Here is a 23916-nt window from a genome sequence, read left to right on the forward strand (position 1 = left end):
TGTGTTATTCCTATTGGAATCCAGCCAGAGTGAGAATATCCAACAATTGGACCTATTAATCACCTGCAACCTACGTTAAAGATATTACCTGGTACTTTTTTATACCTTTTAGCCAGTAGTTCTGAAAGTAGCGCCCACGAGCCAAAAGTGGTCCCCGAAAATTGCATACTGAGTCACGTGTGCATTTAAGTACTGTATATGCACAATTATTAAGGGACCACCAGATAAATACAAAAATCTTCCCATATACAGTGTGTACAGTTTAAATCATTCTCACACCAATCTTTTTAAACTGATCAGATTACTCAAACTCCTGATGTTAAAGTTCAACACTGAGGTATTTAAAAGAAAGAAAAATTGTTATAATAAAATATCTTCTTCAGATTTATAAGGGGTCTACAGTGCCTTCAGAAAGTATTCATACCACTTGACTTTTTCCACATTTTGTTGTGTTACAACCTGAATTAAAAATGAATTAAACTTAGATTTTTTTGGGACGCTGATCAACACACATACCCCATAATGTAGAAGTGGAATTATATATATTAAAATACATGTAATAAATGAAAAGCTGAAATGTCTTGAGTCAATAAGTATTCAACCCCTTTGTTATTGCAAGCCTAAATAAGTTCAGGAGTAAAAATGTGCTTAACAAGTCACATAATAAGTCTCACTCTGTGTGCAATAATAGTGTTTAACCAGATATTTGAATGACTACCTCATCCCTGTACCCCACACCTACAACTAACTAACTGTAAGGTCCCTCAGTCAAGCAGTGAATTTCAAACAAAGATTCAACCACAATGACCAGGTAGGTATTCCATTGCCTCGCAAAGAAGGGCACCTATTGGTAGATGGGTACAAATAAAAAAAAGCAGATATTGAATATCCCTTTGAGCATGGTGAAGTTATTAATTACACTTTGGATGGTGGTATATATACACCCAGTCACTACCAAGATACAGGCGTCCTTCCTAACTCAGTTGCCGGAGAGGAAGGAAACCGCTCAGGGATTTAACCATGGCCAATGGTGACTTTAAAACAGTTACAGAGTTTAATGCCTGTAAGGATGGAACAACAACATTGTAGTTACTCCATAATACTAGCCTAATTGACAGAGTGAGAAGAAGGAAGCCTGTACAGAATACAAATATTCCAAAACTGTTTGCAACAAGGCACTAAAGTAATACTGCAAAAACTGTGGCAAAGCAATTCACTTTTTGTCTTGAATACAAAGTGTTATGTTTAGGGTAAATCAAATACAACACATTACTGAGCACCACTCTCACATATTTTCAAGCATAGTGATTGCTGCGTCATGTTATGGGGATGCTTGTAATCTTTAAGGACTGGGGAGTTCTTCCAGATAAAAAAGAAAATGAATGGAGCAAAGCAGAGGCAAAATCCTAGAGGAAAACCTGGTTCAGTCTACTTTCCAGCAGACACTGGGAGATTAATTCATCTTTCAGCAGGACAATAACCCAAAAACATAAGGCCAAATCTACATTGGAGTTGCTTACCAAGAAGACAGTGCATGTTCCTCAGTGGCCGAGTTACAATTTTGACTTAAATCTGCTTGAAAATCTATTGCAAGACTTTAAAATGGTTGTCTAGCAATGATCAACAACCAAGCTTTGCACACCTGGATTGTACAATAATTTCCCATTATTCTTATCAAAATTCTTCAAGTTCTATCAAATATAAATTTTATTCAATCCATTTTTAATTCAGGCTTGTATCACAACAAAATGTGGAACAGGTCAAGGAGTTTGAATACTTTCTGAAGGCACTGTACCTATGTGAAGGAATAGGCAGGTCCATCTTAATTCTGGTATTAGGCAATGGTCTGTTGCATGTTACATTTTTATTTTTGTTCAGTGTAGTTAGTTGAAATGTTTTAGGGCATTTGTAGATGGACTATTCAAATGAAGTGTTACCATTGAATTGTAATATTTAAGATACTTTGGGTGCCATTTGAAAAAGGTTTGTGGCAAAGTACTGTAAATTATTATTTGTATACAATATATATCAGATAACAAGGGCCAGTCCTGGTCACCTGGATCCACTGGTGATGACAAAACAAATCCAAATCCAGTCAAATAACAAAAAAATGTAACATAAGAAAGCAATCAAGTAAGTGTCATTGTAAATATATAACATACTAATAAAAATACTAAATAAACAAAATCAAGTACAAGAGGCATGCATATAAAATAAAATACGATTGAAAAAATAATATTTTAATTTATATCGCCTATAGGGATATTGTATGGACATTTTTTGTCCATGTGGATAGTGAGTGGAATAAGGTACAGTGTAGTAGCAGCATATATTTACAATCGGAGGCCCCTTTCAGGTAACGACCTGAATCTGGATCCCCTCATCCGTGGCATCTCAGGTTGTAGGGGTCTTCCTAATGGCTCCTATACACAAAGAAAGAACATTGAGATACATTTGAATTGCACATGGTCTTACAAGAGTTTAAGAATGTACTTAAAAGTACTAACTCATTTAATAATATCAAAACTTACTGTGAAGAATGGTTTTCAGAAACAAGTCCCTGAAATAGGCCTTATCACCGGTTGTGGCGATGGCAAGACGATTTGACAAAATGCCAGGTAGCATCCAAAACACTGGCGACTTCAGGTCCTTGGCACCCATTACAGCCAGAAACTGAAGCTACAAAATGCAAGAGAAGTATTATAAATGACAAGCTATGTTATAACATATTTCTTCCTCCACCCCCTATATTTTATGTTCATTTATTGTGATAGTCTGTAAAGACAGATGGCAGATATTTCCAATATGTATTTACATTCAAGTTGGTAACAGTTAGCTATGTTCTTCCCTTCATGTCTATGGCCCAAACTTGGCAACGTTGACCCGTTGTAGTGTCTCACTTCTGGCCCTGTTTGAAACAATAATGTTACATTGAAATTAAGTAAATACTGTGTAAGAAAGAACAGATAAGCAAAGTCCCATCTGGGCTAAGTGAATGTAACGTTTACATACCTCAATGGCTTCTCTCTCTCTCTCTCTCTCTCTCTCTCTCTCTCTCTCTCTCTCTCTCTCTCTTCTCTCTCCCTCTCTCTCTCCTTTATCTATCAATGCTCTCTCTCTCTCTCTCTCTCTCTCTCTCTCTCTCTCTCTCTCTCTCTCCTTTATCTATCAATGCCCTCTCTGGAGCTGTGGTAAATACAGTGCATTCGGAAAGTAATCAGACCACTTCACTTTTTCCACATTTTGTTATATTACAGCCTTATTCTAAAATGGATTAAATACATTATTCCTAATTTCTTCCTCATCATGACAAAGCAAAAACAGTTTTTTAATAAAAAAATAAAAACGTTTTATTTATTTAAATATTCAGACCCTTTGCTATGAGACTCGAAATTGAGCTCAGGTGCATTCTGTTTCCATTGAAACATCCTTGAATGTTTCTACAACTTGATTGGAGTCCACCTGTGGTAAATTCAATTGAATGGACATGATTTGGAAAGGTGCACATCGGTCTATATAAGGTCCCACAGTTGACAGTGCATATCAGAGCAAAAACCAAGCCATGAGGTCGAAGGAATTGTCCGTAGAGCTCCAAGACAGGATTGTGTCGAGGCACAGATCTGTGGAAGGGTACCAAATATTGTCTGCAGCATTGAAGGTCCCCAAGAACACAGTGGCCTCCATCATTCTTAAATGGAAGAAGTTTGGTACCACCAAGACTCTTCCTAGAGCTGGCCGTCCGGCCAAACTGAGCAATCAGTGGAGAAGGGCCTTGGTCAGGGAAGTGACCAAGAATCTGATTGTCACTCTGACAGAGCTCCACAGTTCCTCTGTCAAGATGTGAGAACCTTCCATATGGACAACCATCTCTGCGGCACTCCACCAATCAGGCCTTTATGGTAGAGTGGCCAGACGGAAGCCACTTATCAGTAAAAGGCACATGACAGCCCAGAGTTTACCAAACGACACCTAAAGGACTCTCAGACCATGAGAAACAAGTTTCTCTGGTCTGATGAAACTAATATTGAACTCTTTGGCCAAGCATCACGTCTGGAGGAAACCTGGCACCATCCCTACGGTGAAGCATGGGTGGCAGCATCATGCTGTGGGGATGTTTTTTAGCTGCAAGAACTGGGAGACTAGTCAGGATCGATGGAAAGATGAACGGAACAAAGTACAGAGAGATCCTTGATGAAAACCTGTTCCAGAGCGCTCAGGACCTCAGAGTGGAGTGAAAGTTCACCTTCCAACTGGACAACGACCCTAAGCACACAGTCAAGACAACGCAGGAGTGGCTTCGGGACAAGTCTCTGAATATCCTTGAGTGGACCAGCCAGAGCCCAGACTTGAACCCGCTCCCCATCCAACCTGACAGAGCTTGAGAGGATCTGCAGTGAAGAATGGGAGAAACTTGTAGTTTCATACCCAAGAAGACTCTGGGCTGTCTACTGTTGATTTTGTTAGTCACTCACAGTCAGATATCACATTAAAAACTGCAAACATTCCTCTCTTTGATCTACTCAAAGATCCATTTAATTACTCTTATACAAATGGTAGACTTTCAGGTACTCAACAAGAAGGTCTGATTTCATTACTACTAAAACAGGACACAGGTGGTAAGTATACAGATCTAGTCCATTTAAAAAACTGGAGGCCTCTAACACTTCAATGTTGTGATGCGAAAATCCTGGCAAAATGCATAGCACATAGAATAAAAAAGGTTTTGCAAGATATTGTTCACAATGATCAGACAGGTTTTTTACATAGATGATATATTGGAGATAATATACTTGAAACAATTGAACATTATGAAACATAGAAGATACCAGGCCTGGTCTTCATAGCAGGTTTTGAAAAGGTGTTTAATAAAGTACGACTAGAATTTATATATAAATGCCTGGATTACTTTAATTTTGGTGAATCCCTTAAAGTTATGTACAGCAACCCCAGATGTAAAATAGTAAATAATGGTTACTTCTCAGAAAGTTTTGAGCTTTTAAGAGGAGTTAAACAGGGCTGTCTGTTGTCTCCATATCTATTTATTATGGCCACGGAAATGCTAGCTATTAAAATTACATCCAACAAGAACATCAAGGGGTTAGAAATCCAAGGGATAAAAACAAAAGTGTCAATGTATGCCGATATCTGTAGTTTTTTCACAAGTCCACAATCTGGATCCCTGCACAGTCTCATTGAAGATCTTGATCACTTTTTTAGCCTCACTGGATTAAAACCTAATTATGACAATATTACCTATTGGATCGTTAAAAAAATACAATGTTTACACTACCTTGTAGTTTACCAATACAATGGGCGGATAGTGAGGTAGACATACCTCACTATGGTATTCACATCTCAAAAAATATAAATGAATTTACCACAATTAATTTCAATAGAAAGTTAGCAAAAATAGAAAATATTCTGCAACCATGGAGAGATAAATACTTTAAAAATCACACTGATTTACTCTTTGGTCCTATCACAGTTTACTTATTTACTAATGGCAATGCCTACTCCAGATGTCTCATTTTTTAAATGCTAAGCCAGACAAAATTGAACATGCCTATTTACAGTTGAAGTCAGAAGTTTACATACACCTTAGCCAAATACATTTAAACTCAGTTTTCACAATTCCTGACATTTAATCCAAGTACAAATTCCCTGTCTTAGGGCAGTTAGGATCACCACTTTATTTATCCACTCAATATATCCACATAATTTTTCTACCTCAAGATGCCATCTTTTTTGTAAAGTGCACCAGTCCCTCCTGCAGAAAAGCACCCCCACAACATGACACTGCCACCCCTGTGCTTCACGGTTGGGATGATGTTCTTCGGCTTGCAAGCCTCCCCCTTTTTCCTCCAAATGGTCATTATGACCAAACAGTTCTATTTTTGTTTCATCAGACCAGAGGCCAAAAAGTACAATCTTTGTACCAATGTGCAGTTAGTTGCATACTGTAGTCTGGCTTTTTTATGGCGGTTTTGGAACAGTGGCTTCTTCCTTGCTGAGCGGCCTTTCAGGTTATGTTGATATAGGACTCGTTTTACTGTGGATACAGATACTTTTGTACCCGTTTCCTCCAGCTTCTTCACAAGGTCCTTTGCTGTTGTTCTGGGATTGATTTGCACTTTTCGCACCAAAGTACATTCATCTCCAGGAGACAGAACGCGTCTCCTTCCTGAGCAGTGTGACGGCTGCGTGGTCCCATGGTGTTTACACTTGCGTACTATTGTTTGTACAGATGAACGTGGTACCTTCAGGCGTTTGGAAATTGCTCCCAAGGATGAACCAGACTTGTGGAGGTCTATAATTTTTGTTCTGAGGTCTTGGCTGATTTTTTTACATTTTCCCATGACATGTAAAGAGGCACTGAGCTTGAAGGTAGGCCTTGAAATACATCCACAGGATCACCTCCAATTGACTCAAATGATGTCAATTAGCCTTTCAGAAGCTTCTAAAGCCATGACATCATTTTCCGGAATTTTCCAAGCTGTTTAAAGGCACAGTCAACTTAGTGTATGTAAACTTCTGACCCACTGGAATTGTGATACAGTGAATTATAAGTTAAATAATCTATCTGTAGACAATTGTTGGAAAAATGACTTGTGTCATGCACAAAGTAGATGTCCTAACCGACTTGCCAAAACTATGGTATGTTAACAAGAAATTTGTGGAGTGGTTGAAAAACGAGTTTTAATGACTCCAACCTAAGTGTATGTAAACTTTCGACATCAACTGTATATAATGAACATGAGTTTGGGGGCTAAAATGATTAAATATTAAAGCTTTAAACTTCTCACTAAAAGCTTCACTCATACATAAGTTTTACTTTAACCCAAAATGGTTCTCCAGTAGATTATTAACCTTTCTGGCACAGGCGTTCCACTAGCGACCCACCTCAACATAATCCGGTGAAATTGCAGAACTCCAAATTCAAAATACAGAAATAGTCATAATAGACATTCATAAAAAATAGTGTGTTAGACATCGGCTTAAAGATTAACTTCTTGTTAAAACCTCTTAGAGCTACCCCCTACTTTTTTCAATTTCCGCCTGAAGACATACCCAAATCTAACTGTCTGTAACTATATGCATATTCTTGGTACCATTTGAAAGAAAACACTCTGAAGTTTGTGAAAATGTGAATTGAATGTAGGAGAATATAACACAATAGATCTGGTTTAGATAATACAATGAAAAAAAACATGTTTTTTATTTTTATTGTTGTATCATCATCTTTAAAATGAACAAGATAAAACAAACATTCAGATAGGATGATGGGGACAATTTCAGTGAAAAACATAAGAGGGCAACAGTACTTGTGCAAAGTTTCAGAATGATAACTTCCAAAATTAGTGTGCTATACATTACATTTATCATGAAGTCACCCAGGTGTCCCACACAAGTAGCCCAAATGTACGCAAGTGGCCAAATTGGTGAAGGTATACATTTTGAAACAAATAACCATATACAAAATGCCAAAATGGTATTCTAACCCCCCCCCCCCCAAAAAAAAATGGGGGAAAAAATATATACATTTCCAAAATAACATGGGTAACTATTTACACACTTTCAATATTTGGAAGACCCTCAGTCCTCTATCAAATCAAATGTATTTATATAGCCCTTCGTACATCAGCTAATATCTCAAAGTGCTGTACAGAAACCCAGCCTAAAACCCCAAACAGCAAGCAAAGCAGGTGTAGAAGCACGGTGGCTAGGAAAAACTCCCTAGAAAACCTAGGAAGAAACCTAGAGAGGAACCAGGCTATGGGTGGCCAGTCTCTTCTGGCTGTGCCGGGTGGAGATTATAACAGAACATGGCCGAGATAGATGACCAGCAGGGTCAAACGTTCATAGATGACCAGCAGGGTCAAATAATAATAATCACAGTAGTTGTAGAGGATGCAACAGGACAGCACCTCAAGAGTAAATATGAACAGTTTAGGGTTCCAGAGCCTCAGGCAGAACAGTTGAAACTGGAACAGCAGCAAGGCCAGGTGGACTGGGGACAACAAGGAGTTATCATGCCAGGTAGTCCTGACGCATGGTCCTAGGGCTCAGGTCCTCCGAGAGAGAGAAAGAGAGAATTAGAGAGAGCATACTTAAATTCACACAGGACACCGGATAAGACAGGAGAAGTCCTCCAGATACAGTGCCTTGCGAAAGTATTCGGCCCCCTTGAACTTTGCGACCTTTTGCCACATTTCAGGCTTCAAACATAAAGATATATATAAGATGTATTTTTTTGTGAAGAATCAACAACAAGTGGGACACAATCATGAAGTGGAACGACATTTATTGGATATTTCAAACTTTTTGAACAAATCAAAAACTGAAAAATTGGGCGTGCAAAATTATTCAGCCCCCTTATGTTAATACTTTGTAGCGCCACCTTTTGCTGTGATTACAGCTGTAAGTCGCTTGGGGTATGTCTCTATCAGTTTTGCACATCGAGAGACTGACATTTTTTCCCATTCCTCCTTGCAAAACAGCTCGAGCTCAGTGAGGTTGGATGGAGAGCATTTGTGAACAGCAGTTTTCAGTTCTTTCCACAGATTCTCGATTGGATTCAGGTCTGGACTTTGACTTGGCCATTCTAACACCTGGATATGTTTATTTTTGAACCATTCCATTGTAGATTTTGCTTTATGTTTTGGATCATTGTCTCGTTGGAAGACAAATCTCCGTCCCAGTCTCAGGTCTTTTGCAGACTCCATCAGGTTTTCTTCCAGAATGGTCCTGTATTTGGCTCCATCCATCTTCCCATCAATTTTAACCATCTTCCCTGTCCCTGCTGAAGAAAAGCAGGCCCAAACCATGATGCTGCCACCACCATGTTTGACAGTGGGGATGGTGTGTTCAGGGTGATGAGCTGTGTTGCTTTTACGCCAAACATAACGTTTTGCATTGTTGCCAAAAAGTTCAATTTTGGTTTCATCTGACCAGAGCACCTTCTTCCCCATGTTTGGTGTGTCTCCCAGGTGGCTCGTGGCAAACTTTAAACAACACTTTTTATGGATATCTTTAAGAAATGGCTTTCTTCTTGCCACTCTTCCATAAAAGCCAGATTTGTGCAATATACGACTGATTGTTGTCCTATGGACAGAGTCTCCCACCTCAGCTGTAGATCTCTGCAGTTCATCCAGAGTGATCATGGGCCTCTTGGCTGCATCTCTGATCAGTCTTCTCCTTGTATGAGCTGAAAGTTTAGAGGGACGGCCAGGTCTTGGTAGATTTGCAGTGGTCTGATACTCCTTCCATTTCAATATTATCGCTTGCACAGTGCTCCTTGGGATGTTTAAAGCATGGGAAATCTTTTTGTATCCAAATCCGGCTTTAAACTTCTTCACAACAGTATCTCGGACCTGCCTGGTGTGTTCCTTGTTCTTCATGATGCTCTCTGTGCTTTTAACGGACCTCTGAGACTATCACAGTGCAGGTGCATTTATACGGAGACTTGATTACACACAGGTGGATTGTATTTATCATCATTAGTCATTTAGGTCAACATTGGATCATTCAGAGATCCTCACTGAACTTCTGCAGAGAGTTTGCTGCACTGAAAGTAAAGGGGCTGAATTATTTTGCACGCCCAATTATTCAGTTTTTGATTTGTTAAAAAAGTTTGAAATATCCAATAAATGTCGTTCCACTTCATGATTGTGTCCCACTTGTTGTTGATTCTTCACAAAAAAAATACAGTTTTATATCTTTATGTTTGAAGCCTGAAATGTGGCAAAAGGTCTCAAAGTTCAAGGGGGCCGAATACTTTCGCAAGGCACTGTATAACAAACTGACCCTAGGCCCCCGGCACATAAACTACTGCAGCATAAATACTGGAGGCTGAGACAGGAGGGGTCAGGAGACACTGTGGCCCCATCCGATGAGACCCCCGGACAGGGCCAAACAGGAAGGATATAACCCCACCCACTCTGCCAAAGCTTTACACAATGTTGTGCTGCTGATGCCAGGTGCCATAGCAGTCTCTTTCTGCTGTAAAGTGAGTATCAACAGGTATAATAAACAGATATATATATACAGTGGGGCAAAAAAGTATTTAGACAGCCACCAATTGTGCAAGTTCTCCCACTTAAAAAGATGAGAGACACCTATAATTTTCATCATAGATACACTTCAACTATGACAGACAAAATGAGAAAAAAAATCCAGAAAATCACATTGTAGGATTTTTTTTTGCAAATTATGGTGGAAAATAAGTATTTGGTCACCTACAAACAAGCAAGATTTCTGGCTCTCACAGACCTGTAACTTCTTCTTTAAGAGGCTCCTCTGTCCTCCACTCATTACCTGTATTAATGGCACCTGTTGGAACTTGTTATCAGTATAAAAGACACCTGTCCACAACCTCAAACAGTCACACTCCAAACTCCACTATGGCCAAGACCAAAGACCTGTCAAAGGACACCAGAAACAAAATTGTAGACCTGCACCAGGCTGGGAAGACTTGGTTTGAAGAAATCAACTGTGGGAGCAATTATTAGGAAATGGAAGACATACAAGACCACTGATAATCTCCCTCGATCTGGGGCTCCACGCAAGATCTCACCCCGTGGGGTCAAAATTATCACAAGAACGGTGAGCAAAAATCCCAGAACCACACGGGGGGACGTAGTGAATGACCTGCAGAGAGCTGGGACCAAAGTAACAAAGCCTACCATCAGTAACACACTACGCCGCCAGGGACTCAAATCCTGCAGTGCCAGACGTGTCCCGCTGCTTAAGCCAGTACATGTCCAGACCCGTCTGAAGTTTGCTAGAGAGCATTTGGATGATCCAGAAGAAGATTGGGAGAATGTCATATGGTCAGATGAAACCAAAATATAACTTTTTGGTAAAAACTCAACTCGTCGTGTTTGGAGGACAAAGAATGCTGAGTTGCATCCAAAGAACACCATACCTACTGTGAAGCATGGGGGTGGAAACATCATGCTTTGGGGCTGTTTTTCTGCAAAGGGACCAGGACGACTGATCTGTGTAAAGGAAAGAATGAATGGGGCCATGTATCGTGAGATTTTGAGTGAAAACCTCCTTCCATCAGCAAGGGCATTGAAGGTGAAACGTGGCTGGGTCTTTCAGCATGACAATGATCCCAAACACACCGCCCGGGCAACGAAGGAGTGGCTTCGTAAGAAGCATTTCAAGGTCCTTGAGTGGCCTAGCCAGTCTCCAGATCTCAACCTCATAGAACATCTTTGGAGGGAGTTGAAAGTCTGTGTTGCACAGCAACAGCCCCAAAACATCACTGCTCTAGAGGAGATCTGCATGGAGGAATGGGCCAAAATACCAGCAACAGTGTGTGAAAACTTTGTGAAGACTTACAGAAAACGTTTGACCTCTGTCATTGCCAACAAAGGGTATATAACAAAGTATTGAGATAAACTTTTGTTAATGACCAAATACTTATTTTCCACCATCATTTGCAAATAAATTCATTAAAAATCCTACAATGTGATTTTCTGGATTTTCTTTCTCATTTTGTCTGTCATAGTTTAAGTGTACATATGATGAAAATTACAGGCCTCTCTCATCTTTTTAAGTGGGAGAACTTGCACAATTGGTGGCTGACTAAATACTTTTTTGCCCCACTGTATAGAGTACAGGGAACATAAGGTTGAATATATTATTATAGACCTGCTAGATCTACTGTCTCTTTTATATTATGACATTTCAGCTAGATCTACTGTCTCTATTATATTATGACAGACCAGCTAGATCTACTGTCTTTATTATATTACAACAGACCAGCTGTATCTACTGTCTCCATTTCACTTTGGCCATTGTTGTGGGTCTGCCCTCCCCTCAACAGCCTCAAATAGGCTATTTCATGTGGGTTGGGGTGGGGCGGCAGACACACGCATCTCACATTTCATTGCATTATATTTTTATATATTGCTTCTAAAATCACAAATAATATTTCATATTATTAATTTCAAACAAGGGCATTAGCATGAGAAGAACTTACCAGTCCAAAACATGTCCTCTCCATTCAAAAAATGGGAATCGCTAAATGAATCGTCCTACAACAATCTCTGTCTCACTTTTCCAATCAATTTCTTCTAAAACTTCAATAGCGAATGACTCTCTTTACACAGGAGTTTACTACATGGGTTGGTCTTCCAACACATAACCATTGCATATTGCCGTTTACCTCAGCTCATTGGCTATCTACCCAGCTAGATTTCAAGATGATCAGCTGTCATTGGGTTAAAATACAGTCAATCAATGAAACAGTGGTCATATCATTGGTGCACAATGATGTCATTACTTGTTGTCTTCAAATCGGTTTCTTTCAGTCAATACATCCCGTGAAATAGCCCATCAGGTTTGGTTGTGTTACAAACAAACCAGTTGATTGCAATGAAACCAAACATGACTGGAAAAGTCACGTTTTGTGTGGGTATTTACCCTCGAACGTGTCGTTGAAAATGGAGTGAGATGGAATTCACGACACAAGCGGTTCACAAAATGTTTTGTGTTAGGCTATAAAAACAGATTTTATCAAACAAAAGATAATTAATTGTGTAACAATGAGCACTGGGATTGCAAACAGATGAAGATCGTCAAAGGTAAACGATTTATTTTAATGCAGTTTGGGATTTTGTTAGCCTGTGCTGGTTGAAATAGTTTTTTTTTAATGGGCTCTATCCTCAGACAATCACATCGTATTCTTTCGCAGTAAATCATTTTTTAAATCTGACAACGCAGTTGGATTATCAAGATTCTAGGCTTTCGATACATGTGAGACACTTGTATTTTCATGAATGTTTAATATGACTATTTATGTAGCAATCACCGTATGTTGTGGAATTTCAGCCCGCTACCGGGTTCCGTGCTCAGAGAGGTTAATCCAGCCGCTTTGTCAGATTTCAAAAAGGCTTTACGGCGAAAGCATACCATGCGATTATCTGAGGACAGCGCCCTGCATACAAAAGCATGAAAAACATTTTTCAACCATACAGATGCATCACGAAAGTCAGCAATAGCGATAAAATAAATCGCTTACCTTTGAAGATCTTCATCTTTTTGCAATCCCAAATGGCTCAGTTACACAATGAATGGTTGTTTGATACAGTCCTTCTTTATATCCCCAAAATGTCTGTTTATATGGCGCGTTTTACTCAGAAATACACCGGTTCCAACTCGCCCAACATGCCTACAAAGGATCTAATAATTTACCTGTAAACTTGGTTCAAACATTTCAAACAACGTTTCTAATCCAACCTCAGGTACCCTAAAATTTTAATAATCGATACAATTTTAGACGGAATAAACTGTTTCCAATACCGGAGAAAAACAACACAGAGCGCACTCTCATTCATGCGCACCATAAGACTAGAGTCCACCTGAGTGACACTTAGAAAGAATTCGACTACTTTTTCATTAAAAAAACAACAACATCGAACAATTTCTAAAGACTGTTGACATCTAGTGGAAGCCATAGGAACTGCAATCTGGGTCCTAATAATTTGGCTTCGCCATAGAAAAGCATTGGATAATCCAATTACCTCAAAATACATTTTCCTGGATGGATTGTCCTCGGGGTTTCGCCTGCCAAATCAGTTCTGTTGTACTCACAGACATTATTTTAACCGTTTTAGAAACTTTAGAGTGTTTTTATCCAATACTCCCATGCATATGCATATCCTAGCTTCTGGGCCTGAGTAACAGGCAGTTTACTTTGGGCACCTCAGTCATCCAAACTTCCGAATACTGCCCCTTATCCCTAAGAAGATTTAAGAAAGGCTCATCCTTTGTTCAAAAATTGCATTTTTGCCTTTATACAGATTTCGAATTTCCGACTAATTGAACTTTTTTTAAAGTATCAAAAGTATCACCCTTTCTTAAACAAGCCATACAAACTGGTTGCAATTTCAGTTTTATTCTCCAGAAAAGATAGAACATATATTACAACAAATGTTATGGATAAATTCAAATTTACTGATTAATTTAAAAAAAAACATTCTTTATGGAATTTAAAAAATATATATATATATTATTTGTTTATGATATTATGAATAGAAACGGAGGAGTTATGTCACATATGCAGTTATCGAAAATATCTGCTCAATCCAAATTTACAACCAACTGATTGCAGCACTACCACAAAAACGTGTTTGTCTACCATATATTAAAGATACAAATTGGCTTAATAACCTCTTACTTCTACCCCCTCCTTTTTCGAACATTCTGTTAAAAATCGCGCAACTTTTCAGCGTCCTGCTACTCATGCCAGGAATATAGTATATGCATATGATTAGTATGTGTGGATAGAAAACACTCTGAAGTTTCTAAAACTGGTTAAATCACGGCTGTGACTATAACAGATCGTGTGTTTCATTGAAAAACGCAAGAAAAACTGCTCTCTGAAAGCTAAAAATAATTTCCATAAGTCACTTTCATGGGTTGTTAAAAGAGGACAAAATTTAATATCGACCTGTATGCAATTCATACAAATTCCACACGATGTCGCCATTGTCGTCATTTTCAATTTAATTTTTTGTTGGAAAATCCAAGTATCTGGCTTCCGTTTCTTCCAGTCTCCACCAGGACGCTGTAAATGTGGACAATGGCAGCCATTGATTTGCAGACGAGGAGCTATTGAATATACATCGCCCTGTAATCATTTTGATAGATTATAAACGTTTACTAATACCTAAAGTTGGATTACAAAAGGATTTCGAAGTGTTTTGTGAAAGTTTATCGTCGACTTTTTTAATTTTAAAAAATGACGCAGCGTTTAAAAACAATGTTTTTTTCTGAATGACACAGCTTCCATAGAAAGCTATTTTGGGTATATATGGACCGATTTAAACGAAAAAAAGATTGGGATAAGCAGAGTCTTTGTTTACGTCGCATTCAGGCATTTTGAGGTGGTGCATGCTATCAGATAATACCTTCTCGTGCTTTCGCCGAAAAGCATTTTAAAAATCTGACTTGTTGGCTAGGTTCACAACGAGTGTAGCTTTAATTCAATACCCTGCTTGTGAATTTTGATCAAGGTTTGAGTTTTAACGAGTACATTTAGCATTTAGCGTAGCGCATTTGCATTTCCAGGTGCCTACTTGAGACATATGCGTCTCAAGTAGAATCAAGAAACTGGCATGAATAAAAAAAATATACCAGTTTAATTTGAGGAAACAAATGTTGACAGCTGCGCCATACAGGTTTCAAAATAAATGGGAAGAGATTTTCAGTGTAACAATTCTATGGAATATGGTTTATGAACTGGTACAAAAAACTACACTTGATTCAAGACTTAGAGTTTTCAATTTAGATTGTTATATAAAATTCTTGCCACCAACAGAATGCTATGTATATATGGGACGGCAGGTAGCCTAGTTGTTAGAACGTTGGACTTGCAACCTGCAAGATCATATCCCCATATCCCCAAGGTTAAAATCTGTTGTTCTGCCCCTGAACAAGGCCGTCATTGAAAATAATAATTTGTTCTTAATTGACTTTCCTAGGTTAAATAAAGATTAATAAATACAACAGTCTCAGCTGTGTAGATTTTGCTGCGACGAGACAGAATCAATAGCTCATTTATTCAGGTATTGCTCCTATGTAGCTTGTTTATTGTCACAGGTTCAGAAATGTTAATAAAATCACAACATGCTCTTAAAATGAATCTTACAAATAGCAGTGTTGGGCGGTTTGGAAAGCCATAGTCAATAAATAATATAACAATATTTCTGTAAAGGTTTTCATCTTTAGCTCACGTTTTGTGGAATCTATACGATTCGAAAGGTAAAAAAATTATGTAAAACATCACAGCACAATTGAAAAATATATGGCACATGGAAACCAAACGAGGGTGGTCTATGGTGATAGGTGGGATGGGTTGAGAGTGGCTGAGGGTTGGGATTAAATAGTTTATGTTTGGTAATGTATTATTGTTATGTGACTGCTTTATATATAAGTACATATATAAGTACCATGTATGTAAAAATGTTATGCTAAATGTGTATGTAAAATGTATGTAGCAAAAAAGCTGTAAAAAAAACTAAAAGATATTTGTCCTCCGAAGAGGGGGAGTGGTGGAGGGGTTAATAAAAAAATAAAAAATATGAATAAACATTCCTCTCCACCCTATGGCAAATTGTGTAGTTAGTTATAAAATTGCAAAATTTTCTCTCTGCCCCATGTTAAAATATGTAAATTTGCAGCAAACCTGCATTATAACATTCAAATCTTTTGTGACCCTCACCCCCATCAAAGTTACCCTTCCCTGATCTATATCGACTGAATGGGTGCCGCTAGTGTATTATTGTTCGCTATTTCAAAACATTCGGTGATGATACATAAAAATAATTAAACTGTTGTTTTGTTCCAAAAGCCTGGGGAATTTTATTTTCTAAAAGCTACTAATATCAAGTATCAAAGACAGGTTTGTAAGAAAGATAACTTCCAGTTTAAGGTTTTTTGGCTTCTTCTGTGGGGTTTAAGAGGTGCTGCCACATACTGTTTGTAGTGATCAACACTTTTATTCAAGTGGATGAGGCGGTTTAGGGAGTGGCATTATTGCTATTGCCTCGAAATATAGTATATTAAAGCAATAGCAAAAATGTAGGCTATTTTTTTGGCATAATCAATATATCTTTAATTTACTTCAACTAAATTATTAGGTTTATCACATTTTTTGTAATCCTTGATGCTTTTAAATGTATTATGTCCAGATGTGTGGTTGTAATTGTGTTTTTTAATTGACTAATACATGTAATTAATATCACAATAAATGTAAGGTATTTATAGAAACAACAAAAACAGCTTGCAGCCTCTGGCTGGCTGTGGTTAGCTGGAAAGTGGCAGGCTGAATTTGAGATTATTGAAATTCCTTGCTATTGTCTTTCAAATTTTCTCATGGCTAGATGGCTTGCCTAGGGCTTATGGCTGTCCTCTGAGTGCAGGCTAAACGGCATAGGTGCAAAAGCGGCCAGCCAAGGGCTTATAGCGGTCCTATGAGTAAGGGCTACTCGCCCAGAGATGCAAATCACACCTTGAACTGCAAACTCCGCCCGCCCCTGCTGGCGGAAATAATGTATAGCCTTGGGCGTATGTAGAGAGGAAAATAGCAAGAGGGAGGAAAAAATGTTGCGTACTGGGATGCTGTAGTTGATCGAATGGTTCCCAAGTGATGTCAAAGTCCATTGTTTCAGAACGACAAACGTCCGTAATGTTCCAAGGTACTATGCAAACTGTTGGTTTAAAATTCATATTGTTTATTTTTTTGGGATCAAGTGTTAGCAAATAGAATGAAAAATAATATTATGGTGCCTGCAGAATGGTTTCCTTCTCCACCATCCCTTGTTTCATATACACCCTTTAAAGGTTCTAGGTAGAACCCTTTGCCTTATAAAGAAGCCTTGTCTTCCAAAAAGGGTTCTTCAGAAGAAAACGGGTCTTGGTAGAAACCTATTCCACTGAAAATAACCCTTTTGGAACCCTTTTTAATAAGACTGTATGGGGGTTTTGCCACCAGGTGTCAGTCAAGGACCACTTGGGGGAACCTGTGGCATTGGTACCAGTGAAGTTGGTGAATTCCTTCATCAAAAACAAACTTGGTGTAGATGAAAAACTTCAGTGTCCTACACTGACAGTGGATAACAGTAAGAGGACCAAGGACGATGGGATTGCTCTTTTTATTTGCAACCTTCATTCTGAAGCCGAGAGTGCAAGTTTTATTGTAAGTACCAATGTGGATTGAGTCTCATTAAATGTTTGATTAAGTGAAGGCAGCTTGACATACACTACCGTTCAAAAGTTTGGGGTCACTTAGAAATGTCCTTGTTTTTGAAAGAAAAATAGATTTTGAACCTGTAATCGAACCCACAAATGCTGATGCTCCAGATACTCAACTAGTCTAAAGGCCAGTATTATTGCTTCTTTAATCAGAACAACAGTTTTCAGCTGTGCTAACATAATTGCAAAAGGATTTTCTAATGATCAATTAGTCTTTAAAATGATAAACTTGTATTAGCTTAGACAACGTGCCATTGGAACACAGGAGTGATGGTTGCTGATAATGGGCCTCTGTACGCCTATATAGATATTCCATAAAAAAACTGCAGTTTCCAGCTACAATAGTCATTTACAACATTAACAATGTCTACACTCTATTTCTGATCAATTTGATGTTATTTTAATGGACAAAAAAATGAGCTTAACTTTTTTTTTTTAAACAAGGACATTTCTAAGTGACCCCAAACTTTTGAACTGTAGTGTACATCTATTTTTTATATATATTTCTGGAGGTATTTTGACACTGTTTAGACAGGGAGGTGGGAGAAACAGATTGAAAGGTTGGAGCGGGGATTGAATCCCAGTCTCCAGTGGGGAGAGGGAGTTTAAATGTGTCTAAGCCAGGCATGTTATCGATAGACCACAGGCTCTGCACATGCCACGCATCTACTGCTTGCTCTCTTTTCTGTTGGTTTTGTGAGGCTTGGGATAGAATGTATGTAATGCTGTAATGTTGTTTCAGTTCAAGACTGCTGATGAGAGGTTACCCTTCGGTAGTCAAGCGGAATATACACTTGAAGCCAAGGCATACTCGTCCCCCAACGAACGCTACTTGTACATTGATTTGCCGTCCGATTACTCCGGCCTTCAAGTTGGACAACATGTCAGCATTCAAATCTACTTCCATGCTCGCAGCTACCTCCGAATTGAGACTTTCAGCTACCAGGTAAGTGATGTTAGTTTTCTAGTCATACTGTGCCTATAATAAGTATGCACCCCTCTTGGGCTTTTTCACATTTTGTTTTGTTACCAAGTGGAATTTAAAATGATTTATTTGGGATTTGTTGTCACTGATCTACACATAATACCCCATTAGGTCAAAGTAAAAAATAAAAAGATTTCTGTAAAAAAAAATAATATAACAAAACAAAAAAATAATTTAAAATGTTCTGTAATTCTAACAATTTACCTCTTCCTGACCTACCTATCTCACTTCTATGCCAGATCATCTCGAGGGGTAAGATAGTGAAGTTTGCTTCTGAAAAGCGTCTCCAAGGTACAGGTTCCCAAGCCATTAGTTTCACAGTGACCTCAGACATGGTGCCATCGATACGCCTGCTAGTCTACTACATACTGCATGGGGAGAAGACACCTGAGCTGGTTGCCGACTCAGTGTGGATAGATGTCAAGGACAAATGTGTCAATGCACTTAAGGTACTGTAGCTCCGCCTCCACCACAACCCATTCAAAACTCTTAATTCCTGATCGTGTTGTCACATTTAACTGTGAATAAGCTAAGAATGCACAGAATATTTGTCTTTTCACAATGAGCATACCCCATCTTTATTCACCAGAACATTTTCTGTTTGTTTATCTCTTAGACAGAGCTCTCATTTCGTAAGAAGGATTACAAGCCTAAGGATGAACTGATATTTGAAGTGAAAACTGGGCAGGATTCCCTGGTGGCCTTATCTGCTATTGACACTGCTGTCTACTCACTTAGAGCCCCACTCCAGGACCCAGTGACAAGAGTGAGACCATTCAAGACTCAGAAAACACACAACAGCCATGCTTAACTTGTTAGAAAAGAAAGCAATATTGTCCATTACATTAAAAAAAAATTACATCTGTGTTTGGCACTCAGAGTTAAAATATGCATTCAGCATTACACACAGTGTTCATTTTACAGGTTATTCCAGCAAACTCTTATTGAGCATGGTTAGTGCTGAGAGGATGAATGGCATTTTCTCGGGTGAATGGAACCTTAGTAATGGGGATTTATTGATAAAATTTATATTCTGCCGACTACGCCAAATGTAATACTGAAGACTTGAACTGGGCACATTTCATAGAAAGCAAAAAGCCGGCATGTAGAAGGTGAGGTGACAATCATTGTTATTTCTTTCTTTAGGTGCTCCGACACATTGAGCAAAGTGACCAAGGGTGTGGAGGAGGAGGTGGCAAAGATAATGCTGATGTCTTCCGTCTCACCGGACTCACTTTTATAACCAATGCAAATGCTCAGGCTTCCCAATCTGAAGGTAATGTACAGTATCTGTCAAAGTCTGCATCCAAAATGGCACCCTATTCCCTTTGGTCTAAAGTAGTGCACTATAAAGGGAATAGGGTGCCATTTCAGACACAGATAAAGTCGCGGAGGACTGGAGAACATGTAAGCGTCATTGAGAATAAGCATCCTTACACACACTTTTATCCATGTATGTTCTCTCCATCAGATGACACATGCACTGCTTCTGTGAGACCAAAGCGTGCCCTCTCTTATGACCAACAGAAAGAGAAAGGCAAGTAAATAGTGAGCTAACTCCCCATCACAACAAATGTTATTTTTATTCTAAATGTTACGATGAAAAAGCTGTACTTTGTTTAGATAAATCAGGGCCCTAACTGTGTCTCTGTCCCACAGCCAAACAATATGGCAAGGACTTTTTCTGCTGCTGGCAGGGATTGCATCAAATCCCAACCCTGGATACCTGTGCTCACCGTGCCAATAGACTTAAGGTTAAACTACCCAGTGATGTGAAGAAGTGTCGTGCGGTGTTCACTGAGTGCTGTGATTACAGCCTACAGCTTCTCCAAACCAGTAGTGATCATGTCTTGGCACGTGTTGGTGAGTGCATATTTTGGATGGCAATCACAGCCCCTATGATTATGTTGACACAAAACTTCTTCTTGTTAATGTGATATTCCTTGAATCCCAGTAATCTATCCTTTCCCCCAAAGTGTGCACTTGTTTACTTCCTTTCATGGATTGGTATAAGAAATATGATGCAAATGCTTTTAAATATGTGTGAAGGTGGCACAAGTGCACACTTTATGAGAAATTATAGATTTTTGGCACACACTGGTTGACTCAATGTTGTTTCAATGTAATTTGTGAACTTATTGTGACGTGGAATCAACATAGAAAATACATTGGATTTGAAAAAAGTAATTAACCAGAACTGTTTTCATCTCATTTCAACCGGCGTTGTAAATATAGAAATTAGGTTCAAACTTAAACTTTAATACATTGACTTAACCTGACTAACAGGTTGTTACATCAACCTAATTTCAACATAATCATCAGAACTACACACAGTATCAGTCAAAAGTTTGGACACACCTACTCATTCAAGGGTTTTTCTTTATTTTTTAAGTTTTTCTACATTGTATAATAATAGTGAAGACATCAAACCCATGAAATAACACATATGGAATCATGTAATAACCCAAAAAGTGTTAAACAAATCAAAATATATTTTATATTTTAGATTCTTCCAAGTATATTTTAGATTCTTTAAAAGTTAATTTGTGGAATTTCTTTCCTTCTTAATGCATTTGAGACAATCAGTTGTGTTGTGACAAGGTAGGGGTGGTATACAGCCCTATTTGGTAAAATACCAATTCCATATTATGGCAAGAACAACTCAAATAAGTAAAGAGAAACGCCAGTCTATCATCACTTTAAGACATGAAGGTCAGTCAATGCGGAAAATTTCAAGAACTTTGAATGTTTCTTCAAGTGCAATCGCAAAAACCATCAAGCGCTATGATGAAAATGGCTCACATGAGGACCGCCACAGGAAAGGAAGACCCACAGTTACCGCTGCTGCAAAGGATAAGTTCATTCAAGTTAAGTGCAGATTGCAGCCCAAATAAATGCTTCACCGAGTTCAAGTTACAGACAGATCACATCAACTGTTCAAAGGAGACTGTGTGAATCAGGCCTTCATGGTTGAATTGCTGCAAATAAACCACAACTAAAGGTCACCAAGAAACGGTCTTGGGCCAAGAAACACGAGCAATGAATATTAGACCGGTGGAAATCTGTCCTTTGTCCTGATGAGTCCAAATTTGAGATTTTGGTTCCAACCGCCGTGTCTTTGTGAGACGCAGAGTAGGTGAAAGGATTGATCTCTGCATGTGTGGTTCTCACCATGAAGCTTGGAGGAGGAGGTGTGATGGTGTGGGGGTGCTTTGCTGGTGACACTGTCAGTGATTTATTTAGAATTCAAGGCACACTTAACCAGCATGGCTACCATAGCATTCTACAGCGATATGCCATCCCATATGGGTTGCGCTTAGTGGACTATCATTTGTTTTTCAACAGGACAATGACCAAAAAACACACCTCCAGGCTGTGTGAGGGCTATTTGACCAAGGAGAGTGATGGAGTGATGCATCAGATGACCTGGCCTCCACAATCACCCGACCTCAACCCAAGTGAGATGGTTTGGGATGAGTTGGACCGCAGAGGGAAGGAAAAGCAGCCTACAAGTGCTCAGGATATGTGGGAACTGCTTCAAGACTGTTGGAAAAGCATTCTTCATGAAGCTGGTTGAGAGAATGCCAAGAGTGTGCAAAGCTGTCATCAAGGCAAAGGGTGGCTACTTTGAATAATCTTTAAATAAAATTTAGCAACATTTTTTTTTTTTTACATTGGATCAAAGTAGAGACTCTGAGCTAGAAAATGGTATAGCATACACTGCAGTTGAGGAACAATGAAAAATTAATTATGCTTTGAAAGTTGATAAACTTTTAACCCCACTTTTGAGAAAATGGCCTGTGAATATTTTGATAGACCTACTGGAGAGCTCCTCCTTTTCTTCACCCATTCAGCATCGTTCACAACCAACGATTTCAAGAATAAAAATGGTTAAAGTAGTAACAAAAAGTTGTATTAAAAATAAACTTTATCTAGTTCTTGGCGTATGTATTGTTCACCTAATACCATTTTTCACTATTGGTTAGAGCCTAAGTAAGCATTTCACCTGTAGTATTCGGCGCACGTGACAAATAAACTTTGATTTGATATATCCTAATCTGACTTTGGTGCATGTCTTGTTGTTCTTCACATTACCGTCTCTGGTAATCACACTATATCAAATAAAATCTATGTTTATTTGTCACATGCACAGGATACAGAAGGTGTAAACGGTACAGTTAAATGGTTACTTGCATAGTGGAGTCTTTTGTTTTGAAATTTAGCTAGCTAGCAAGCTAAACAGTTAACCATAATCCAGTGAAAAACAAACTCTGACTGGGAAAAATCGATTTGAACTGTCATCCAACTCAGAATTCCAACTCGGGAACTCGGGCTTCTTTCTAGAGCTCCTACACAGATCATTAGCTAGCGAGCCAGCCAGCTAACATTAGCTAGTTAGCTAACAGTACGCTTTAACTTGCAATGAAAACAACTTTCTGACAAAATTTGAAATGTATAATATCTGAAAATGTAGCTGGGCACTTACCCCTCCCTATACATGGATGAACGCTTCTCCCTCTGTCATGGATGCCAAGGTTTCACTTAGTTTGAAGATGTAATCTATAGACGGGTGTTTTATACAACAGCCTCCTTTCTGTGTTCTCTTTTTGGACTCTCTGTATTTGGCAATCATCTCTCTGCTTCCACTGAGCATTCCACTGATTTCAAAATTCAGTCAACTCTTCCGTGACAACAATACCGTTTCTTCCCCACCATTGTCATCAGAAGACTACAGTGTCTGGTTCAATTAAAATGTTTTTACCTAAATCAGGGATTTCCTCATTGTCTGATTCATTTTCAGTTAGAAAGAGTCGGCATGGCACGATCAACCTCCAGAAAGTAGTCCATCACAACATTTTCCCACTGAGCTTTGTCGATAGCGCTATTAACTTCAGGGCAGCAATGTTGAGAGCAGTAGCAAAACTTTTTCAGTTGTTCATGACATCTTAAAAAAAAAAGCTGAGGTAGACCGGATTATCCACACACACTTAGCAGTTCACGTTACAGACAGAAGCATTCTCCAAACTCATCTCTCTGTATGTCCAGCCAATCCATTATCTCAGCCAATCATGGCTAGTGGGAAGGTTCCTGTATTTTTCCCTGGCTAAACCAATTATTTACAGATGCATACAAATTAAGGCATATGTAAATTCATATGTTCCAGA

The 23916-nt window shown here is 38.7% G+C and overlaps 1 protein-coding gene across 1 annotated transcript in view; it reads left to right on the plus strand.

The window, feature by feature from the left end:
* The window catches only part of LOC139411242 (complement component 5), a 65182-nt gene that overhangs the window by 8069 nt on the left and 33197 nt on the right, over window positions 1-23916 (plus strand). Inside the window, exons 11-17 of the mRNA XM_071157276.1 lie at window positions 17507-17710; window positions 18509-18712; window positions 18991-19200; window positions 19368-19517; window positions 19898-20027; window positions 20223-20288; window positions 20411-20614. Of these exons, the coding sequence (XP_071013377.1) occupies window positions 17507-17710; window positions 18509-18712; window positions 18991-19200; window positions 19368-19517; window positions 19898-20027; window positions 20223-20288; window positions 20411-20614 (1168 nt within the window). The remainder of the gene's footprint in view (window positions 1-17506; window positions 17711-18508; window positions 18713-18990; window positions 19201-19367; window positions 19518-19897; window positions 20028-20222; window positions 20289-20410; window positions 20615-23916) is intronic.

The sequence above is a fragment of the Oncorhynchus clarkii genome, chromosome 6 (assembly GCF_045791955.1).
Source record: "Oncorhynchus clarkii lewisi isolate Uvic-CL-2024 chromosome 6, UVic_Ocla_1.0, whole genome shotgun sequence".
Classification (NCBI taxonomy): Eukaryota; Metazoa; Chordata; class Actinopteri; order Salmoniformes; family Salmonidae; genus Oncorhynchus; species Oncorhynchus clarkii.